Source organism: Phaseolus vulgaris, chromosome 6 (genome assembly GCF_051622355.1).
Source record: "Phaseolus vulgaris cultivar YP4 chromosome 6, ASM5162235v1, whole genome shotgun sequence".
Taxonomy (NCBI): Eukaryota; Viridiplantae; Streptophyta; class Magnoliopsida; order Fabales; family Fabaceae; genus Phaseolus; species Phaseolus vulgaris.
Genome location: NC_143503.1, coordinates 22,588,644 through 22,606,558, shown reverse-complemented (window position 1 = coordinate 22,606,558; position 17,915 = coordinate 22,588,644). Strand labels below are relative to the sequence as shown.

The 17,915-nt window shown below is 34.4% G+C and overlaps 2 protein-coding genes, 1 long non-coding RNA gene and 2 pseudogenes across 4 annotated transcripts in view; 1 reads left to right on the top strand and 4 right to left on the bottom strand.

Moving 5' to 3' along the window:
• The window catches only part of LOC137831328 (uncharacterized), a 28,894-nt gene extending 27,683 nt beyond the window's left edge, over positions 1 to 1,211 (bottom strand). The window contains exon 1 of the transcript XR_016521390.1: positions 8 to 1,211. The gene's annotated coding sequence lies outside the window, so the exon portion shown is untranslated. The remainder of the gene's footprint in view (positions 1 to 7) is intronic.
• A 995-nt stretch (positions 1,212 to 2,206) lies between these two features.
• Positions 2,207 to 4,390, top strand: LOC137831325 (cytochrome P450 71D11). The gene is made up of 2 exons (XM_068638967.2): positions 2,207 to 3,109; positions 3,653 to 4,390. The coding sequence occupies exons 1-2, from the start codon at positions 2,207 to 2,209 to the stop codon at positions 4,274 to 4,276; spliced, it is 1,527 nt and encodes a 508-aa protein (XP_068495068.1). The 3' UTR covers positions 4,277 to 4,390.
• Positions 2,631 to 12,392, bottom strand: LOC137831329 (uncharacterized). The gene is made up of 3 exons (XR_011084406.2): positions 12,264 to 12,392; positions 12,131 to 12,158; positions 2,631 to 3,168 (listed from the first exon to the last, which is right to left on the bottom strand). It is a non-coding gene; the product is annotated as an uncharacterized LOC137831329 (long non-coding RNA).
• LOC150027298 (histone-lysine N-methyltransferase, H3 lysine-9 specific SUVH5-like) lies at positions 7,834 to 12,113 on the bottom strand (annotated as a pseudogene).
• A 716-nt stretch (positions 12,393 to 13,108) lies between the features above and the next one.
• On the bottom strand, positions 13,109 to 17,002 carry LOC150027297 (uncharacterized; annotated as a pseudogene). The gene has a single exon (XR_016521385.1). The product of XR_016521385.1 is annotated as an uncharacterized LOC150027297 (transcript).
• Between the last annotated feature and the right edge of the window lie 913 nt (positions 17,003 to 17,915).

Genomic DNA, 17,915 nt, shown 5'->3' with positions numbered 1-17,915 from the left:
TTATTACCCTTGTTAAATGCTTGAAAGAACAAAACTTCCTTAGCACTGTAGTGGAGAAAGAATTGGATGAAAAGAGAACCTACTGTCACGTCAGAGTTGTGCACAATTCTACTATTTATTATTAATATAAAATTGATAAGGGTTAGAATGAAATGCAACGTTAAGAATAAAAAATGTTTATATTATGGATACATTTAAATTAGATATTTTTAAAAAAATTCTGTAAATCATCAAATTTCACTAGTCCGAAGTCATTAAATTTAAATTATAAAGGTGATAGAGGAAGTTTTAAAAGACTTACCGACAATCTTTATCCGGATAACATCATAAGTTACTTTTTTTTTTCTTTATAGTTGAATGGTGGATGAATTATGGGTACGCAGTTCCCAACTTGTAAAAAGTTAACAATCAAGATTTTAAGTTTGACATGTAGTTCATTGAGATGGGAGTGTAGTTGAAGGTATTTGAGCAAGTAATAATTATTTTTCATGACATAACTCATTTCATTATTATCTTGTAGAATGTAGAAAGAAATTTATTCACATTATACTTGCAAATTTATTAAAAAAAAGAATAAGATGGAAGACAAAATGTTGCATGATTTGGTTTACGTAGTATAACCAACAACTTGCTCAAAGATACAATACTAGGAATGAAATGAACCCTATTGTACTCAATGACATGATGAGTAATGAGTGGTTAATGGGACAAATTGATGATGATAATGATACTAAAGAGGGGAAAATGAGTTGTTTTTTTTTATGAAGATCTCACTCTTAATTGACAGTTGTTTATGATGATTCACGTATTGGAGAACCAATAAATTACATAAGGAGACAAGCACCTAGTAAAATAAAACTACCATCAAGTGGTGGTGGTATTGTCATTGGATCTTCCCATACTTCTAAGAAAGGTCCAACTGAAACTTCATCCTAACAAGGAAGGGTAAAGAGAAGATTCAAACTGGGGTTGAGAATGAATTACATGATAGCTCTGATTCTAAATTTGAAAAATTATTTAACTTTGATAAGAGTTTCTTTGAAGGGAAAGAGGATGGGTGATATGCCCCATTAGATAATATTGAAGACAATTGTGTTGGGATTGAAGGAGAGTCAGATGATTAGAAACATCAGACAATTTCTTTTGTGTTTTGTTGTTATTTTAAATTTTGAACTTGAAATTTGTGATGTTTTGATTTAATGTTATTCTTATTAGAATTTTTAGACATAATATAATTATTAGTTATGATTATCTCTTTCATTATTTTTGTATTCTTTTAAAGTTATAACTATCTAAACTCTTATGTTTGTTACATAACTGTAAACTATGATTATAAAACTTCAACTCAACTAATTCAATGAATTTGTATGCAAAACCATATATGGGGGAAATAAAAGCACAAACAGTGCTATGTTAGAAAAAAAATTGTTTTCTTTAACTTCAACTATAAGAAAAATTGTTTTCTTTAACTTCAACTATAAGAAGTTTGGCAGTAGAGAAAAAATGTAACCAAATGTTTGAACCAGAATATAGTCTATTCTCAGCCTTAAATATAGTCTATTTTTAGTAGCGCTGATATTTTGCCAAATTAGATTCTGATATTTTTTTTCTTTTCACGTTACAACTATGCTTTCAATGATTTTTTTATTATCTATGATTTAACTTGTACAAGTTATCTCGTTGAATATTTTTTCAAAATTAGAATTTTAATTTATTTACAAGGTAGTTTTATCTTTTAAAGAAATTTATTTCATTTTTTTCATAAAAATGTTTACAGAAAAAATTATCCAGACAAATGTAAAAAAAAAAAAGGTTTCTATCTTTAAAGTGTTGGTAATGTTTCTGCATCTTTTCATATTTTTTCTTATGTCTATTTTGAGTCCTTAGGCGAAGTGATTTAGTCTGTTAGTTCCCAACAGGTATTTTGTGTCCTTGGATGGATAAAAGTCAATTAAATTAACTGATTCCAATTAATTATTCATGAAAAGGACATCTTCGGTTCAAAGCTATTGACTTCATTGAACTAAACGAAACCAACTCCATTTGTGCCAAACTAAGGTTAAATGCTTTCTTTGTGAAATTTAAAACAGCAGGCACTTCCAGAGGACAAACCAAGATGATGACGTAGTTAAGAATGCTGAGTAATGTGTAAATATAAACAGACACTACTAGCATCATACTCACATTAGAAATCTGCTTCTTCTCCATGGCTCAACTAGTTCTCTATTTTTCAGCTCTTCTCTTCTTTATCTTCTTAACCCTTATAGTACAAAAAATTGGAAACAAACCCAGGAAAAGAGATGAAACAACTTCTAAAATACCTCCTGGCCCAACAAAGCTACCTATTATAGGAAATATACACAATCTGCTATCCTCTCAGCCACATAGAAAACTAAGAGACCTGGCCTTAAAATATGGACCCTTGATGCATCTTCAACTTGGAGAGGTTTCTACTATTGTCATTTCAACCCCTGAGTGTGCTAAGGAAGTGATGAAAACCCATGATATTAACTTTGCCACACGGCCTAAACTCCCAACTGTGGATGTATTCAGTTACAATTGCACAGATATAGCTTTCTCTCCTTATGGATACTATTGGAGGCAGCTAAGAAAAATTTGCACACTGGAGCTTTTAAGCCTAAAACGTGTCAACTCATTCCAACCAATTAGAGAAGACGAGCTCTCCAATCTTGTCAAATGGATTGATTCGGAGAAAGGATCCCCCATCAATCTCACTCAAGCTCTACTTTCATCTATTTATACAATTATTTCAAGGTCTGCCTTTGGCAAAAAATATAAAGACCAAGAAAACTTCATAACAGTGGTTAAAAAATCAATGAAAGTTGCAGGAGGTTTTGACATTGGAGATTTGTTTCCTTCTGCTACTTGGCTGCAACATGTCACTGGCATGAGGCCCGAGCTTGAGAGGTTACATCAACAAACCGATCACATAATGGAAAACATCATCAATGAACATAAAGAGGCAAAGTCAAAGGCCAAAGATCACGAAAGGGAACCAGAAGATCTTGTGGATGTTCTCATACAATATGAGGATGGTAGCAAGCAGGATTTTTCTTTAACAAGGACAAACATCAAGGCTATAATTCTGGTATGGATCATAACCTCTTGCAAATACATTTTATGATCATGAATTAATCTTTATCATACCTGATATGAAAGTGGAATGAATTAGTTAATAAGGATGAGTTTGAGTTCTATTTTCAAAAATGCTTTTAGTTTTAAAAATATGAAGAAACTAGACACTCACACCAAGTTCATACCTCAACACAAACAGTACCTCTGCAGAGGATTCGCTCTTATGAGCTAGGATCCCAAAACAGGAGAACTTAATGAGAAAACATCTCCTAGATGTTTCTGTTTTATGTTTTTAAAACCCTCTTTTTTGGAAGCAATTTTGAAAACATAACACGTTCAGGGGGAGAAACTGATTATTGAATAGCATGTTGGAAAACAATTTTTAAACCAAAAAGAGAGTAGGAAATCAAAATGGTAATAAATATCTAACACTTTTTCCCTCTATATCTTATTTTTCACTAGATCTTTGAAGTAGTGAAACATTTGCCTAATAACTCTAGAAGCATGCAGTCTCTTTGTTTCTTTACTTGTAACCTTTTTTATTGATATTTTTAAGGACATTTTTGGTGCTGGAGGGGAGACATCAGCAACAACCATAGATTGGGCGATGGCTGAAATAATGAATGATTCAAGAGTAATGAAAAAAGCACAAGCTGAGGTTAGAGAGGTATTCAACATGAAAGGAAGGGTTGATGAAAATTGCATCAATGAACTCAAATATTTGAAACTAGTTGTGAAAGAGACCTTGAGATTACACCCTCCACTTCCTCTTTTGCTTCCAAGAGAATGTGGTAAAACGTGTGAGATACATGGCTATAACATACCAGCCAAAAGCAAGGTCATAGTCAATGTTTGGGCAATTGGAAGAGATTCAAACTATTGGACTGAACCAGAGAGGTTTTATCCCGAGAGATTCATTGACAGCACTATTGACTACAAAGGGAATAATTTTGAGTACATTCCTTTTGGAGCTGGAAGAAGGATATGCCCTGGAAGCATATTTGCATCCAGAGTTGTCGAAGTGACCCTTGCAATGTTGTTATATCACTTTGATTGGAAGCTTCCAAGTGGAATGATAAGTGAAGAATTGGACATGAGTGAAGAGTTTGGAATCACAGTTAGAAGAAAGCATGATCTGTTCTTGGTTCCTTTTCCTTATATTCCTTTGCCTGTCCCATGAATTTCAGACTGAGAAATTGAAACCCTTGGTGATGCTGAGATTGTGCACTCTAATGCTATAGTAGCAGTTTTAATCTTTGAATAACTTGAGATAAAAGTCGTCATTTTGCGTTTAGTGGATGATTTAAGTTTTTATATTATTTTTCATTTTGTTTTATCAGCAAAGAATGACATTAAATTAAGAGGGATACAAAAAGGGTATCCAACCCTTTTACATAAACCAAACCACATTAAGAATCTCCAAGAATAAAGAGATGACCAAACACCCCAGAAGTGCATAACCTAGACATCTTATTCCAACTAGCACCGTGCTCGTATTGAAATGCTATAAGCACTGCAAACTGCAGCTACAAAACCATCAAAATACACCAAAATATTCGTTATCTCTACCACCTCATTGACATTCCTTCTACCCAGCTTGCAGTGGCACGATTGTAGCACTTGTCACCGAATTAATCACTTCAATGCAACATCTTCCATTCGCTTCTTTTTTGTCTTTGGCTTCCCCCTGTTTGCTCCTTACGACTGGGTACTCCTCTGACGACAGACTTACCACCAAACATCCCTCACCGGCTCCCCTCACCACAAGCTTTCCCGAAAATTCTATGGCCCATACCCTATTTCCAAACGCATTGGTGAAGTGACTTATGAACTAGCTCTCCCACCAGATTCCAAAGTTCATCCAGTATTTCACATATCTCTCCTCAAACCATATCATGGACCAAAACCCCCTCTACCCCACCACCCTCCCAACCAGGAAATAAACCCGTACCTTTTGCACCCTCCCAACATAAACCTAAGTGAAACCCTAAGTGAGACTTCAAACTCACGTAACACAGCTCTGATGCCATCCACACACGCCACGTGTCCTCTATCAGCAGCCCTCATTAAACCCCTTCACCAACCACTAACCTCTGCTTCACGTGCCCATTTACTCTCACACCTACCTTCACCTACCCATCTACTTCCACAAGTAAATGCACCTAACCATCTACCCACACCACTTCATTTCCATCAATGACCCATATTGTGTCACATCACCGACTCCCTACAACACCTTCACGTGACTCTGTGTCGCATTCAATACAAGTAGTTGACACACACCAAATTCCAACGTTACAAAACCAATCTCTTTCCAAACCTTGCCCTTTGGGTTTCCCATGCCAATTTACAACCCACTCTCAACCCCCTTTGCCAACACCACACCCCAACGTGGCCCAAAAGCCCGCACCACACTTTCCCAATTTATTCTCACTCTCACATCCACCCCCACACCACAAAAATTACCTTGGCCCACCAACCACCACCCACATCAAATAGTCCAACATTTTACAATAACCAGACCACCCCGTTTTACCTCCCGCACCCCTAGTTCCTATACCACCGTGTCATCCACCACAACTCCTCTGCCAAGTTCATCCATCCAAAACCTTGAGGAAAAGGTTGCTTTGCAGGGGCCAACTATTGATACGGGACTCACAAGCACAAGGCCCATTAGAAGGATATCTAGGCCCATTTGGTTAAAGGATTATATCTAGAAGGATCTCTTTTGTCTTTTGTAGGGATTGGATCCCCTTTTCTGTTAGGATTTTCTGTTATAGCTTTTCAGTATTTTCAGCACAGCTGTCTATTAGGACAAATAGTTTTTCAAAGGGTATTATATACCCCACTAGACTAGGAGAGTAGGCATGTTGTTGGTTATGTTACTTTTATCCTAAAAAGTTGTTTTTTTATTCGGATATATCTCTATCCCAACACTTATTTTTCTAGTTTTTTCTATGTTCTTCCCTTTCCCTGCTCCATCACCATATCAGAAACCATATAAAGAAACGCACAACTTAACTCACCAACTAACCTTCACCGTCTCCAACAACCACCTCCAACCACAACCCTCAAGAATCACCCACAAACACTCACCGCAATTAATGAAAACCTTCAAAATGAAGAACAACTCATCAACTCAACTAAAACCATAACATATACTGCCAATTGTAGATTTGATAATTAAAAATTATATGGAGGTGCAAGAAGAACCCGTTGAGGTGTAGGGGGAATTTTCTTATTTTTATCCCACAATTAAAACAAGCAATTGATAACATGGACCTTCATGTTTGGTAAATTCTCCGTATACTTCCATATCTTCCCCCTACACCTTCATATTTTTTTTAATTCAAACCCTACTCTTATGAGTATATGTTAGGATTTTTCTCTTTCTTTTTTTTTCAATTTTTTTTGTGTATACTGTATTGTAAAATTCGTAACACCCCCTTACTATAATATGTATTTCGGGTTGTACTATCTGGAAGATAATTTTCATTCTAGAAATATCTTCTGGATTGTATAATCTAAAAGACATTTTGAATTGTATACTTTTCATATTATATAATCCAAAGAAATACATATTATAGTAAAAGGATGCTGCAAATTGTACAATTCGGAAACTATTGCTGAATCCGGGATTACCTTCTAGATTTTGTAATCTAGAATGGATTGTGGAATCCATGAGGTGTTAATAGAAAAGATAACATTTTCATTTTGCAAAATCCAGAAGTAATTTTTTAAGGACAACATGGTCTTTTCGCCTAACCAAAGCCTAGAGAAACTATGGGTATGCAAGAAACAACCAAACATAAACTACAAAAAGAATACATAATTAATGCCTTGAGTTTTTTTTTTTGCCAGTCCACTATATTTGGGCTTTCCTCTCATCCTTCGTCTGTTTCTTCCTGTACCTCCATATCTTCTTCTGCCACCTCCATACACAACATGAAAATACATTTTTGTCCTTCTTGTGTCACCCCCATAGAGTAGTTTCCGGATTATGTAATTTGGAAACTCATTTAAAAAAAGACTTTCGGATTACATAATCTGGAAGTTAAATAAGACTTCCGGATTATGTAATCCAAAGAATAATCATGCATCTGAAAAATGGTTTCTGGATTACGTAATCCGGTAGCTAATTACAAATTTGAAAAATGACTTCCGAATTACGTAATTCGGAATATTATAAAGGGGCATTTTTGGAAATTTCAAAACTTATGAAGGTGAGAGAAGAAGGTATGGAGGTGCAGGAAGAAACAGTCCCTTCGTCTATATAAGTTTATATATACTGAACATATGCATGCAGATAATATAAGTAGTGTTTTGTTTTCTTCTTTTTCTACGTATTGTATTATGGCAGTTTCTTCCTGCACCCCTATATTTTTCTTCCTGCACCCCCTACTTGTTATTCATAATAAGAGTCCTTTCATAATGTTTTTTGAATGTGTTCCTGACCTCTACAAATTAAGAAATTTTGGATGATTATGGTTTGTTTTAACCTTTGAAAATAACATAAATAAGCTTGATCTCAACGTTGTATATATCTCGGTTTTATAGCTGGAACTAAAAGATATGTTGTTATTGATACAAATACTAGAAATTTTTGTATCTTGAAATGTCATTTTTCTTAAGTATGGCTTTTGTCTAATTGTTGATACAACCATTTAGACTGATACAGGACATCGTGAGAATTACTTTGAACACATATATGATTACACACATGATGAAAATCATGTTATTACATAAGATAGTAACACTGAAAATAATGAACACATTGAGACCGAGAACTTAAGAAGGTCTTATAGGATACACAAATCTCTATCTTTCGTAGAAGACTATCATTATCAACATATAATATCACTTTGAGAAGAGAACTTACAGAATTCCAATAAGGTATGTTATTCTTTTAACCTAGTTTTATCATATAGAATATTATTCAATAAACAACTTAGATACACTCTCCCTCCTTTATCTCGAACCAAGCCACAATCCTATAAAGAAGTTATACAAGTTCTAGAATGGATAAAAGTCATGGAAGTAAAGATTATGGCTTTTGAATTCATGATGTAGAATTATTGATACCATTTAATGGCTTTTGCTTCCTACACCCTTCAATTTTTGAACCTTCACCCCATCACCTTAAAAAATGACATCAATGTCGGGGTTTATAATTAAAAAGTACACATTCCCCTATCTTTATTGCACTGTTCTGATCTGTGGTTCGTTCAATTTGTTGCAATTATAGTACTTGCATTTGGTTGGTGATTCACATTCGTTTCTGTCTTGTCTCCAATGGTTATTGACACCGCTATGGTACGTAAATCGTCATTAAAAAACTACAGGTTCGCGTATTTTTTCTTTTTGGAAAGGGTAATCCAAAAAAAAAAATAGACTTTGGATTCGAGAAAAGGGGGAGGTGTGCATAATGTGATTACTTCTGAAATTAGGTTTCCAAAATATGTTTCTAAAACATATTTTCTGAATAGTTGTTCGAAATAGACTTTCTGGAAATTTTAGAAACATATTCTGAAAAGACTATTCTAAAAAACTATTTTGGAAAGCTTGTTCTAGAAATATGATTTTTCTTTGGGTTTTTTTTTTTCTATGTATGATTGTTTTTAGCTGTTAAATATTAATTTTATTAACATATATGGAGCGCGGCATGGTCAATGAGGATAAGGTTCCCAGATTGATTGTGTTGACTACATTTGTTAGATGAAGAGAGCAGGGTGGTACTAGTAACATCATTGTTAAAGGTGACAAAGGTGAAAATGTGGTAGCTAAGAAGGTTCATCCTACCTTCAATTGAAGAGTTTGCGGGATATGTAGTGATGAAGACCAAGTAGAGGAGGCGTATGAGGCCCAAGCCCAAGAGGGGACCAAAGCCCAATCCATGAGCTCAACATCTTTCTTGCCTCAAAGAATTACTAGAAACATGGCTAAAGCTTTGGGAGATGAACATTTGATGATTTTTTGTAATTACTTTTGTATAGTTTTTTAGTATAACTTTAAAATGGAGGTGTAGATATTAAATAAGGGGTACTAATGTACAAAACAAGTTACACCTTCCATGTGACATACGAGTAGGTGTAGATAGGATTTTTAGCAGGTGCGAAAGTAGGAAAACAATTATCTCTTGAATTTCAATTGTGTCTTTTCATTTTTCAGCCCTCTTCTACTATAAATAGAGAGGCATTGCTCATGTAATCCAGAATATAAAAATAGAAGAAAGGAAACTCTACACAAAATGAGAGAGAATTGTGAGAGATTTGATCTCCTTCTCTAATTCTTATCTTGTGAGTTTTGGAGGGCTTCAAGTGGCGGCATTTAGCACTCATCTTGGACCTTTCACCATCCAAGTGGCGTGTCCATCTCCTTCAAGTCTTCATCCAATTATGTTCCTTCTTCCTTCCATCTCCATTTCCATTTAGACTCATGTTTTAGCAATTCCAATCGATTGCTTTTGTCCCTTTAGTGTTGTTCTTCATTTTCCACCGATGGTTCTTGCTTCTTTTGTGTTTCCTTTTATTTCCAACACTTAATTCTCCTTTCAATCAGATCATGTGTTAGTTGCTGTTTTTAATTGTTCTACATTGTGTTTCTACTTGTGTTCATGTGTTTGATCTTGCTTTCCTTTCCATTTCCGCCATATATATGTGTATAAAGATATGTCACTCATGATTATGAGTTTGACTCTTCATTTGGAAGGCAATGTCCTCCATTGAATTGTCCTTAAGCCTTCTTATTGTGTTCCTAAAGTGTTTATGCTTGATTCAACTCACATCATGTAGCTCGGCTCGGCCTGGCCCCAAACCTCACTTACAGGAGGAGGTGGGTATGTTGGAAAGGAAACCATAAGAAGGAGTCGAAACATAATCTATTAGAGAGAAGTGAGATATAGCAAGACTCACTCTACGAGGCACAAAATTTTCTAGCCCAATCTTTCATTTTGCTCTTTCAAGAGCAAGAATAATAGAAAAAACTTCGGCCATTAGAGCAAAAATCATCAACCAACCATACAAGATGATGTGTAAGTGTCAAGATAATTGGACATAACCATTATACAAGAGTCAATGACAACTTTATATGTAAAATCATCAACCAGAATTCTTATTTCTAAGTTCCCTTTGTATGTTTATTTCTATGTTCCTTAGTATGTTTATAATTGACACTTCATTAGATATACTTGCATCCTTGACATACTCAGAACCACCTTATACATATCAAACAATGATAATGATGTGAGTATATGTACTATAATGCATATCTAAATTATATTCAACAATGCAATAAAACAAACACAAGTTTAAAATTTGCACTTTTAAATGTAGATTTGTCCATTGCCATTATATCTTCTACTCTCGATCAATTCTCCATTGAAGGAATTATAATCATAAGTCAGCTCTCAGCAAGATTATCCTTTACACCAAGCAACATTTTGTGAGGAAGATTCTTGTCATTGTGATCATATATAACATCTTTGACACGAAGATTTGAAGAACTATGATTAGTAAATGTTCCTACGTTTCTACATTTACTTGCATTAGTGAAGACCTTTCCAACACTTACAAAAGAAAACTGAAACTGTTAAATAAAGTCAAACACAACAAAAGAAAGTATCTATCATGAACATACCCATGCGAAATATATAGTCATTATCTAGCCTCCATTTAAGCACCGACTTCTCCATTCTCCAATATACTCACATAGAAAGCTTCCAGAGGGAATGAAAGACAATTTTTATACGTCAACCATTCAACATTTTGCTACCATTCTTCACAGCCACAAAGAATTGCCTGCTTGAACTTCAATGAGTGAATGTTATTTACGATATAATCAAAGGATGTGGGTAGCTGGACACAACCACTTAAAGTCACCACCTTAATACTAAACCTCTTCCGACCATTTGAAAGACCTTTAACACGAACAACCTCCTTTTTTACAACACAACCTTTCGGTTTGTGTTTCTTCCTAGGAGTAAATCTTGTAAGATGCCTTGAATTTTTTACATGATCCTTAACGGCAAAACAAGTTTGGAGTTGTCTAAAATTCTATTTAGTGCAAACTTGAACACAAGCTTTCCATATCTCCCTCTTTCTATTTTCTTTGTATCCACCAAACACAAACTATCATAAACATACGAGTAATGAGAATTGTTGCTACGCACCATCAAACTTTCCATAAGGTTCAATATAACCCACATGGGACTTATGGCTTGCATGCTATTTTTCAGCACCGAATTTCCTCGTTCCAATTTGTTTATCACGAAGAAAAAAAATTCTCCTAACATTAGGATTTCCTCCTTGACCTTCATAACCAAGGTAACAATGGATTTCCTACCATTATCATAGCGATCCGTTAAGACAGTGTTAGCGGCCATTACTTTAGAATTCCCAGGTTCTTACAATTTGTATTGAAGTATTATTAGCTTGTCAAACAAGTTCCTAAAGGACTGTCAAAAGGAGACTTTGTATTACAGATATCCATCAGTGGTACCACAACAAGTCAAACAACAGTTTACAAACCATCTAGAATGAACAAATAACAACAACCAAACTATAAAAAAAAACATTCAACCAAGAATTCAAATGCTGAAAGCTTTTTCAGTGATGTAAGCGTTCAAAGGTAGAAAATAGAATAATGGGAGATTGGAGTATAAAATAATAATGATGCAAAATGAAAATTGAAAAGCCATGAAGACGAAACTTCATACCTTGGAAGCTTTAGAGTGATAAAAGTTGAAGGACAGATAGTGCCAAGCAACGGAAGTTGAAAAATCACATAAACAAAAACTTCAAGAGAACACTTGAAAAACAAGAGAAGTATGAGCAGTACAGTTACAGTAGAAAAAGAATTCATACAAAGTAAACATATTTAAAAGAACAAACTTTCCCTCCACAGAAACATGCAATTTGCAAAGCACAAAACAGTAAAACAAGAATGCAAAACTCAAACTAAATAAAGAAAAAGCAAAACTTTAGGGAGAGAAAGAAAGAAAGAAACCACCCCATGAAAACCAAGAAAAGAAGCATACCAGAGGAAAAATTGAAGTAAAACACTCCCTGCAATCAAGATCCTTTTGTTATTTGTTGATGAACTAAAGATATTGAGAATTGGAAATGAAAATGAAAACTTTAAAACAATAGAAACAAGAAAAGGTTTATTACCCTTGTTAAATGCTTGAAAGAACAAAACTTCCTTAGCACTGTACTGGAGAAAGAAAAGACTAGGATGAAGAGAAAACCTACTGTTCACGTCAGAGTTGTGATGATTATTAATATAAAATTGATAAGAGTTAGAATGCAACGTTAAGAATAAAAAAGATTTATATTATGGATGCATTTAAATTAAATAATTTTTTTTGTAAATTTTCTTAAATCATCAAATTTCACTAGTTGTAAGTCATTAAATTTAAATTATAAAAGTGATCAATAGAAGAAGTTTTAAAACACATATCGATAACTTGTATAATTTTAATTACAAAGGATACCATTCTTTTATAAAAGTTTCTTAAATTATATTGTAATGATTATGAAAATATTTATATTAGTTCCAAAATATAATATTATTTGTGAGAAATATATATTCAATTCTCTTTTAATAATAAAGAATTTTAGAAAAAATTTGCATATTGGAGCTTTAAAACGTATCAACTCATACCAGCCAATTAAAGAAGAGGAGCTCTCCAATCTTGTCAAATGGATAGATTCGGAGAAAGGATCCCCCATCAATCTCACTCAAGCTCTACTTTCATCTATTTATACAATTGTTTCCAGGTCTGCCTTTGGCAAGAAATATAAAGACCAAGAAAACTTTATATCAGTGGTTAAAAAATCAATAAAAGTTGCAGGAGGTTTTAACATTGGAGATTTGTTTCCTTCTGCTACTTGGCTGCAACGTGTCACTGGCCTGAGGCCCAAGCTTGAGAGGTTACATCAACAAACCGATCACATAATGGAAAACATCATAATGAACATAAAGAGGCAAAGTCAAAAACCAAAGATTACGAAAGGGAAGCAGAAGATCTTGTGGATGTTCTCATACAATATGAGGATGTTAGCAAGCAAGATTTTTATTTAACAAGGAAAAACATCAAGGCTATAATTCTGGTATGGATCATAACCTCTTGCAAATACATTTTATGATCATAATCCTTACCATACTTGATATGAAAGTGGAATGAATTAGTTAAAAAGGATGTGTTTAAGTTCTATTTTCAAAAATGGTTTTAGTTTTTTTTTTTTTATCGACAAAGAATTAATTAAATTAAAGGACCACATTTTACTACCAAAGCAAACCTATTGTAGTATTAACCCACAAACCCCCCACTCACTAGAAATCCACACCAGACCCAACAGACCATAAAAAAGAGAACCAGCAGCTCATGTTTGAGGTCCACACCACACCAACAAAGCATCCAAGCATAGGATGAAAGAGCTTGCTTCACTTGATTGCCCCACGCTGGAAGCACCAACCAGCAACCCTTTCCCAACCCAGCTTTGGCATCACAACATATGCACCATCCAGGGCTCCGTGCGTAGGCCACCAGTCCACTTCAATTGATTGAAAACTGCTCTGCATCTAGCGCACCACTTGGACCAAAGAAATAATACCCCTTGAATAATGCTTTGAAATCCAAGCTACAAATTCATCAGCATAAATAAAACCCCCTACTTTTTATGGCCCTTTACTGTGAAACAGTGAGCTTCACTTGCATCCAGCCAGCATCTCCAACACACAAGGTAAACCAGCAACCCAACAAACCAGCCAGCAGCTCCACCAAAACCAGCAAACCAGTACTGGCAGCACCAGCAAACCAACAAACCAGCCAGCAACTCCAACAAGACCCAGTAAACCAATACTGGCACCACATCAGGTGTGAGAAGTGAGGCTCCATACAAGGTAAACCAGCCACTTCAGGTTTAAAGACCATCTGATTTAACACCCATCACTACTGACAGCCGCTCCAGACATCCTATTACCATGGATTTTACTTCCAGAGACTCTATCATGGCTCTTCGTGACAGAAACCAGATAAACCTCTCCAGACAAACCGCAAGTTCCACACAAGGAGACCTCCTTGGGTCTTGTTTCAGTGGCCATATACACTCCTTGAAAGAGGTGTTAGTCCTGCTACCTCAACCAATGAGATAGACATTCAACAGCCCTTCTATGGTTGCTGCAGGCTCCATGATGATAACTAAGAGAGTATTCCTTCTTCGTTTTCCTTCTCATGGCCACCATGACACCTGCATTGCCTGCACCTCCTTTTCCTCGTTTCCTTTGACAACAGTTCTCCTGTCAGACCTACCACAGCCCAGAGAGGTTGATGAAGAGAGGTTTTGCAATCAACACCCACAAACTGGTTTTGCTACAGAGAGGTTGATAATTCCCCTACGCATGATTAGGCATAACTCATAGACCAAGGTTATTAGTCTTGAATCAATAACCTACAAACCACCATCCATCATCCAAGACCAAGCCACATAAGCTATGCATATTGTACATATCTTTTACATCAAAGGCTTATGGACTACTACAACCAATGCATATCAAACAATGATGTGAGTATATGTACTCTATTCAACAATGTAATAAAAAAATACAGTTTATAATTTACACCTTTAAATGTAGATTTGTCCATTGCCTTTCGGTGTTCCCCAATAGCAACTATTACTACTACTATTGATCAATTTTCCACTGAAGGAATTATAATCATAAGTCAGCTCTCAAACAGCCGAAATATCCTTTACAGCAAACAACAATTTGTAAGGAAGATTCTTGTCATTGTGATCATACATAACATCTTTGACACGAAGATTTGAAGAACAGCTATGATTAGTAAATCTTCCTACGTATACACATTTACTTGCATTAGTGAAGACCTTTTCAACACCTACAAAGGAAGACTGAAACTGTTAAATAAAGTCCAAACACAACAAAAGAAAGTATCCATCATGAACATACCCATGTGAAATATATAGTCATTATCTATAGCCACTGACTTCTCCAATATACTCACATAGAAAGCTTCCAGAAGGGAATGAAAGACAATTTTTGTACGTCAACCTTTGCTACCATTCTTCACAGCCACAAAGAATTGCCTGCTTGAACTTCATTGAGTGAATTTTATTTACGACATAATCAAAGGATGTGGGTAGCTGGACACAATCTCTTGAAGTCACCACCCTAATACTAAACCTCTTCTGACGATTTTAAAGATCTTTAACACGGACAACCTCCTTTTCAACAACACAACCTTTCGGTTTGTTGCGTTTCTTCCTAGAAGTAAATCTTGAATTTTCACCATGATCCTTAAGGGAAAAACAAGTTTGGAGTTGTCCTAAAATTCTATTTAGGACAAAAATGAACACAAGCTTTCCATATCTTCCTCTTTCTATTTTCATTGTATCCACCAAATACAAACTATCATAAACATGAGTAATGAGAATTGTTGCTATTGTAACTGAATGCACAATCAAACTTTCCATAACTTTCAATATAACCCACATGGGACTTATAGCTTGCATCCTATTTTTCAGCACCAAATTTCATCGTTCCAATTTGTTTATCACTGAAGTGAAATATTTCTCCTAACATTAGGATTTCTTCCTTGACCTTCATAAGCCAAGGTACCACTGGATTTCCTACCATTATCATAGCAATCCGTTAAGACGGCGTTTGCGGCCATTACTTTAGAATTCCCAGGTTCTTACAATTTGTATAGATGCATTAGCTTATCAAACAAGTTCTTAAATGTCACCAATGCTCGATTCACCGTCCACTGTCCACTGTTTCACAAACACTTTCCTTAATTCTTTGCCAGTCGAAGTGCTGAGGAACTTCATACCTTGAAAACACAGATAGTGCCAAGCAGCGGAGGTTGAAAAAGAGGTGTTTGAGAAGTACGACCACAAAACAGTAGAAAAATAATTCATAAAAAGTAAACATATTTAAAAGAACAAACTTTCCCTCCACAGAAACATGCAAAGCACAAAACAGTAAAAAAAAAATGCAAAACTCCTAAGCTAAATGAAGAAAAAGTGAAACTTTAGGGAAAACAAGAAACAAAGAAACCACCCCATGAAATCATGAAAACCAAGAAAAGCAAGAAAAGAAACCACCCTATGAAATCATGAAATCCAAGAACACAAGCTTTCCATATCTCACTCTTTCTATTTTCATTGTATCCACCAAATACAAACCATCATAAACATATGAGTAATGAGAACTGCTCCTATTGTAACTGAATGCACCATCAAACTTTCCATCACTTTCAATATAACCCACATGGGACTTATAGCTTGCATGCTATTTTTCAGCACCAAATTTCCTCGTTCCAATTTGTTTATCACGAAGTTAAATATTTCTCCTAACATTAGGATTTCCTCCTTGACCTTCATAAACCAAGGTACCACAGGGTCCAAAGGTACAAAACTAAAGAAAAATGGGGCAAAGTGCTACGGAGCAATCTCCATGTCTTTTCCAATAGGACTTTCAAAAGGAGACTTTATGTTACAGATATCTATCAATGGTACCTCAACAAGTCACATAAACAAAAACTTCAATAGAACACTTGAAAGAACAAACTTGCCCTCCACATAAACATGCAAAGCACAAAACAGTAAAACAAGAATGCAAAACTCATAAACTAAATGAAGAAAAAGCAAAACTTTAGGGAAAACAAGAAAGAAAGAAACCACCCCATGAAAACGAAGAAAAGAAAGAAGCAGACCAGAGAAAAAATTGAAGTAAAACACTCCCTCAAATCAAGACCCTTTTGTTGATGAACTAAAGATATTGAGAATCTGAAATGAAAAATTTGAAACGATAGAAACAAGAAAAGGTTTATAACCCTTCTTAAATGCTTGAATGAACAAAACTTCCTTTGCACTGTACTGTAGAAAGAAAAGACTAGGATGAAGAGAAAACCTACTGTCAGAGTAAAAAAGATTTATATTATGGATGCATTTAAATTAAATAATTTTTTTGTAAATTTTGTAAATCATCAAATTTCGTAAGTCGTTAAATTTAAATTATAAAAGTGATAGAAGGAGTTTGAAACGACTTACAGACAACTTGTATAGTTTTAATTACAAAGGGCACGATTCTTTTATAAAAGTTTCTTAAATATATTTTTAATTATGAAAATATTTGTATTAGTTCCAAAATATAATATTATTTGTAAGAAATATATATTAAAGTCTTTTTTTAATAATAAAGAATTTTAGAAAAACTTAAGAAACTTATTTTTTTTACTTATACAAGTTAAATAGACAAATTAATAAATAAATATTAAGAATATTTAATAATGAGAGTGAGTATTGTTATTTAAACAATCAACTTTAATAAATATTTTATTTATTCATGAAATCTTTTTATAATTGTGTGATGGGTAAGGAAATTTAATCTTTTTCCAATTATTTAGGATACATATTTAATTTTTAGGTACTACATTTAATTTTTTCTTTCATTATTTTTTTAAAAAAATATTATTAAAATTATGACACAAATATGAAACATATATAACATATTATCGTTCATTAAATACAATATTTTCAATTTTCGTCACGGATGATAAATATCACAATGAGGTCAATGTTTATTATGTGTTGATTTTTTCATTTAGGTTGTTCGGGTGGTATTGTGTGTTCTTGGAGTGGGGTTAGTCATGGACCATTTTTGCAAACCCCCAATATGAAGCTGAAGATGACCCTAGTTCATAATGTTGTTGTGCAGAGTAAGTGGATTACATGAAGATTTGTGCAAATAATGGTGTTGTCACATATGTTCTAAACATATTTTTGCATGTCATGTTC